Source organism: Humulus lupulus, chromosome 9 (assembly GCF_963169125.1).
Source record: "Humulus lupulus chromosome 9, drHumLupu1.1, whole genome shotgun sequence".
NCBI lineage: Eukaryota > Viridiplantae > Streptophyta > Magnoliopsida > Rosales > Cannabaceae > Humulus > Humulus lupulus.
Window position 1 is genome coordinate 76,019,892 of NC_084801.1, and position 5,834 is coordinate 76,025,725.

At 32.1% G+C, this 5,834-nt stretch overlaps 1 protein-coding gene across 5 annotated transcripts; it reads left to right on the plus strand.

Moving 5' to 3' along the window:
* The first annotated feature begins 341 nt into the window (after positions 1-341).
* Positions 342-5,077, plus strand: LOC133802492 (coatomer subunit epsilon-1-like). Of its 5 annotated transcripts, XM_062240809.1 has the most exons (6): positions 342-570; positions 723-760; positions 1,087-1,146; positions 2,070-2,205; positions 2,295-2,450; positions 3,354-3,671. In XM_062240809.1, exons 3-6 carry the CDS (start codon positions 1,139-1,141, stop codon positions 3,390-3,392), a joined length of 339 nt encoding a protein of 112 aa, XP_062096793.1. In that variant the 5' UTR covers positions 342-570; positions 723-760; positions 1,087-1,138; the 3' UTR covers positions 3,393-3,671. The 5 variants fall into 5 exon arrangements, 4 of the variants coding, with proteins under 4 accessions (XP_062096793.1, XP_062096794.1, XP_062096792.1 ...); XM_062240810.1 differs by lacking the exons at positions 342-570; positions 723-760; positions 1,087-1,146 and adding an exon at positions 1,154-1,419; XM_062240808.1 differs by lacking the exons at positions 342-570; positions 723-760; positions 1,087-1,146 and adding an exon at positions 1,437-1,995.
* Positions 5,078-5,834: the final 757 nt, after the last annotated feature.

Consider the following 5,834-nt stretch of genomic DNA (forward strand, 5'->3'; position numbering starts at 1 on the left):
AATTGGTTAAATATTAGAAATTAATTTTAAAATTTCTATAATTTTATTATTATTTAGTTGTAATTTTTTATTATTTTTGTATTTATAAATTTATTATATTATAAAATATATATGTTTAAAATATTAATTTAATTTACATATATATATATTTATAAAAATATAATTTACGAAATATAATTTAAAAAACAAACTAATTTATGTAAATTTATTTATGAAAATATATATAAATCTTTTAATATATACTTTTAATGTATTATATCGTCAATAATTTTATTTTTATTAAATTATGTTAACATTTAATTAATAAATATTTAAAAAAGAAAAAGAAAACCCTATATTCCCTATCTCAGCCCTCGATCTCTTCCCTTCTTTTTCTCTCTCTTTCTCCAGTCACTGCCTTCCCTCTCTCTCATTCTATCTCCCTCTCTGTCTTGCAGTGGCTAAAGGAGGCTACAAGGCTTGCAGTGCGAGGTGGGACGGAGAGGCTAGAGACGCAAGGTGGGATGGAGGGTTGGTTTCATGTTCGGTGAAGCTGGGTTCAACGATGTGGTTTAGGCTTCGTTCAATCAGGTTGTGCTCTCTGCCCCCGTCTCTTTTCCTCCCTGGTCTCCGCCTTTCCACCTTCTTCTCTACCCCATCAAGAAATGATTTCTTGTATCATTTGTTACCTCTGCCTGGCCTAAGTTGTTGTATTTTTTCTTTGTTGATATTTTGTATTGCAGATGGTGTTGTTTCTTCTGGTTGCAATGGTGTGATTAAGGTAAACGAGAGACTAAAATTGCTAGTGGCCAAAACACTTCAGTGCAAATAAACAGTTTTGAGGAACAAGTAATAGAAGATCTTTCATTTATCATACCAATTTTGATGCAGCTTGAATGTGTATTTAGGCTTTTATTTAATAAGTATTTTAGGTTGACTTATGTGTACTAGGAATTTCTTTCTTTTATCAGTCTCTGTTTCTCCGATCTAATGCACATTAGATGTTTGAGAAAATGCCTCAAACAACTAGACAATGTTTGATCTTGGCATGAAAGTAAATTATTTCTCTCTCTGGTTAACTATAATTAATGTTATTTTTAAATGTAGGGGAAACCTTTGTAATTGAATTTAAAGAATGAGTATATGATACTTTTAGACAATGTTGAGGTATGTGTGTTTCATATGAATTTTGTATTTGATTTAGAATTCTCAAAATGCTTTGTATATGTTTTCTTGAGTTAATTTCAAGTAATTCATATTTTTGTGTTTGAATATGTTTCTTTTGGTGGTTCTTGATATTGATACCTAACTTTGCTACTTGTAAGAGCATGCCATTTTTCTCTTGATGTTATATCTAAGCATTGAATTTGAAGTTTTTTGACGTACTTACTAACATGTTGCTATTCTGTCAACACGATCGGGGACAAAAAAGAAAGCAAGGTAATCCTAGTGATGACTGAGTGATTATAATGCATTTATATAGTAAATACAAGAGGTGCACAAAACACATGTCAAAATATAAATAAATGCTATATAACAAATGGCACATAAGAATAAATATGCAGCAAACCTTATGGCATTTATGTGATTTGTTGTTATGTTAGATTAGTTATTTCCATATTTAGTAAGCTCACTTAGTTTGTTAACAAGAAAAGTTGTACATAAAAGCTTCGGCTCTCATTGATAACGAATGGTAATAATGTTGTATGACTAATGTTGTTTTTCTTTTTTTCTTTCCTTTCTATTGAAAATTGTACAATATAGTTTTGTCTTTTCCTGTATTTTATTAACATTATTTTATATTTTCTTGGTAAGATGGTTGTACAATCTTTGTACACATTATTCAGTTTGTATTATCCTTTTCAGTAATAATACAAGTTGTGGTGCTTTGTTTCAAAAAAAAAATTTGTGTTATGCCTCATCCCAGACTGCTGAGGGTAAGCCTTAGAGGCATTTTTTTCACTGCCTCACCTCGAGGTGTACTCCGCAAACAATTTTAAAAACCATGATACTGAGGTAGAAGGCATGAAAGCGCTTACTAGAAGTTGTCAGTTTCTCGAGCCTAATTATTGCTGCTCCTGCTTTTGCAGCAATGCATTGAATGTCCAAATATTCATCAAGATGCACATGGCAGATTATGTAGAGAGACATCTTATAGTCATGCAACAGATTGATGAGGATCACACACTAACACAACTTGCAACATCATGGCTCAATCTGGCAGTGGTATGTATATACATAGCTTTATTGTTTTATAATTTCCCTCTGAATGAATGGGATGTTGCCAATATTCATATTTCATGCATGTCAAACAGGGTGGCTCTAAAATACAAGAAGCATATCTTATCTTTCAAGATTTCTCTGAGAAATATCAGATGACTAGTTTGGTTCATAATGGGAAAGTTGTTTGTGGCATGCACATGAATAACTTTGATGAAGCTGAAACTCTGCTGCTTGAAGCACTTAACAAGGCAAGTATCTAATTAGTCATTTTTCTGGAGTTGTTTCCCATGCCCCCTTCACAATTTTTGTTTCTTTAGATGATATTTTACAATAACATGTGATTACTTCCTCTTTGTCTTTAAAAAAATGCTTTAAGAAAGAAACTTCATTTATACTTCAAGCCAACTTAGTGTTTTATTCTTTCTTTTTTCCTTGTTGCTTTTATGGCCTTTTTTCCCTTTGAAATTTTATTCATACCTCTAAAAGAAATTACTATATGTTTCAAATGACGCTTTTAAAACATGACAAAATGGTACTGAAAACATGAATAATGCATGAAGTTTAAATATTGTATGGTGCTATTCCTTTATTTGATAGGATGCTAAGGATCCAGAAACTCTTGCCAATCTAATTGTATGCTGTCTTCACATTGACCTCTCGTTTCCTCACATAAGACCTTTGCTGATTCCCACAACTGACTACGTATCTTTTGGGAATTAATTTGTCAAGAATTTTCTGCCACATTATTGGTTTTTATATATTAGCAAATTCTTTTGTCAAAATATATACACATATATTTATAAATATATGGTCATTTACACCTTTGTCATCTGTCGTCGTACTACAATAGTAGACACATAGATCATCTTCATCTATAAACTTTTAAAGTATTTATTTTGTAGTGCTTGCTTGGAAATATTTTTATTTTTTATTTGCTGATTTAGAAGGTAAAGTTTTCATCAAGATGCTTGAGAAAATCCACATAAATCCCATTTTACTGGCTATTGATTTAAGAGTGTTTCTATTTCTTTTTCTTGCCCACTTTATATTCATTCTGATGTGACCCCTCAGAATTACAATTCCACCACTTACCGAAGTAGATGTTTAGAGAGTTGATTTTTTGTTTAATGAAGAGTAAATTTTTTTTGCAGCCAATTGAAACTTGCACATCCAGATCACATCCTCATTAAAAGGTCAGCATCGGCCGAAGAGAGCTTTGATAGAGCAGTTTAGATAGTTGCTTGAAGACCGAGGTAAAGATGGTTTCATTCTCATGGAAGAAGAGAGGACCTTTGTCATTGCGTTGTCCTTTATCCTTTGTGGGCATTTTTCGTTTTGGTTTTGTAGCTTAGAATAATAAATTTGACATGTTTGTGAAAGATTCAAAATTTTACCCAATCCCAATTATTCATTTTTCTCTCAATATTGGGCAATGTGCTTCATATAATATACTCCAGTAAATTCATGAACTCTCTCTTTCACAGTGGTTTACTATTTCAACTTCAAAGTATATATCTCTTCCCTTAGAACACTAGGCAATATATATAATACCCAAACTCTCAAACTCTTTCTTTTTTCCTTCTGTATGGTGGTTCTTTCAAACTCTCATTTTAAAATTTGGGCTTCATGATCTATTTCTATCTAAAATTTAAAATGTATTTACTGAATTAGTTTAGTGATAGTGCCAGTTCTTTCAATATCTCATCTTTCTAAATCATGTTTGAAATTCATGTTTACATTATTTTGCAGGTAGTTTTTTTTTTTTTTTTGTGTATATTTGGCTTGAAAATAACAATTGGAGTTGAAAATAGCAATTTATGTAATCAGTGTCACGAGCTGACCATATATCAAGGTTTTAGTGGATTCATGTATTAACTTCTTTATTATGAGTACTTTTCAATTTTATGTGTAATTGCATTGTTGATGCTTTCATGCTAATTATATTATAATGATTTTGGAAGCTTGTTTTCTTAATTTATCATCTTGAGTAAGTTATAACTCCACTTGTGCTTGTTTTCCATATCTCAAAAGTCTATTAATCTTGCTTCAACACCCATGTGCTGTGCATGAACATAGAAGGAATTGTCAATTTTTGTGACCTGCCCTGGATCTATAATATCTATATGCTCTTCTAGTTTTGTACAACTTAGGCATTGTCAATCCAGATTAAACTCTAGGATTATTTTTAATTCATTTATGGACTAGTGTTTATAATATTACTTCAAATGGGTATTGTGAATCCTAAAGGAAGATATTGTCAATTCATTGTTTGTCATAGTTTTCTTATGATTCTTGCATATACAAGAGCTATTTTGAATCTAATTAAAATTTAATTTTTTTTCTGTTCTTTTGTTGTTGCAATGATTTAAAATAAGTCAATGATTTTTTATACGTATCTCCAATAAGCATGTTTGGTGCGGATGAATTTGGATTGAGTTAGTGTTGTGTATCCTCGTATTGATATTATATATTTATAATAGTTGAACTACAATTCTATTCAATTTAGTTTGAACTTAATTTTTTATTTTGATTTTTGTAGTGTGGTGGGAAGAAAACATATAACCGTGAGGATATCAATGAAACTCAAAATGAATGGACAGCCAAGCTCCTTGAGTGGATGAGCCAAAGCTAGGGTAACTTTTGTAATTAGAATTAAAAAAAACTAATTATAGTTAAGTCATGCACTTACATAGTTAAGGCAAGAATTCCTACATATTTGATCTTGTAGTTTTTAGATTTGGAAAATACTGAGTTTTATTGATTTTGTCTGTTTGTTGATTCTGTCTGAACTATGTTGTAATTACACAAGAAATTATGAATGCATATAGTGGTTGAAAAAAGAGAAATGAAAAAATTTCTCATATTCTACATTGGACGTTGGCCTCCAAAAAACTGTCGTCTTATGTATTGCAGGGGACGATGCTTGCACATAAATTGTTATCTCATGTACTGCAGTAGGACGATGCTTGGGTAGGAACTGTCGTCTCATTTACTGTAGTGGATGACGCTTGCACAGAAACTTTCGTCTCATGTACCACAAGAGCCAACGTTTGTATATGAACTATTGTCTCATGTACAACATGAGAGGACGCTTTTATTTAAATTGTCGTTTCATGCTTTACATGGCATGACATTGCATGAGTCGACGATGTTAGAACTGACGTGCGAGAGTCTATACGATGATTTAAAACCATCGTCCCATGTCAATTTTGTAGCAGTGTGACGTCCATTTGCCATATCTCATAGTCATATGTGGCAGCTATGGATAAGAGGATGCGAATGGATTTTACCATGGCCACAGGAGGAATTGTTTCTTCATTATCAACACCCTCTCTTTGAGTGTAACCTTTGGCTACTAGTCTTGCCTTGAAAGTCTCTACTTTCTAATCTACACCTCTTTTCTTCTTGAAGATCCATTTGCACCCAATGGGTCTGACATTTTTTGGGGGGTCCACAAGTTCGCAGACAGAATTGGAATACATTGACTCCATTTCTTAGTTCATGGATTCTTGCCATTTCTCCTTTTCAGGATCATCCATTATCTCTTTGAAGGTTATGAACTGTCTTTGTAACGACCCAAATTCACTAATAAAGCTTAAGGGCCTTGATTAGTGTGCCGGGAAGGCGTAAAT

What these genes read in the sequence shown, in the direction of transcription:
- LOC133802492 (XM_062240807.1), top strand. Translation starts at nt 2,005, where the DNA reads ATGAAAGCGCTTACTAGAAGTTGTCAGTTTCTCGAGCCTAATTATTGC. An exon ending in CATGGCTCAATCTGGCAGTG is followed by an intron (nt 2,206 to 2,294) that starts GTATGTATATAC and finishes CATGTCAAACAG; the next exon opens with GGTGGCTCTAAAATACAAGA. An exon ending in TGCTTGAAGCACTTAACAAG is followed by an intron (nt 2,451 to 3,353) that starts GCAAGTATCTAA and finishes TTTTTTTTGCAG; the next exon opens with CCAATTGAAACTTGCACATC.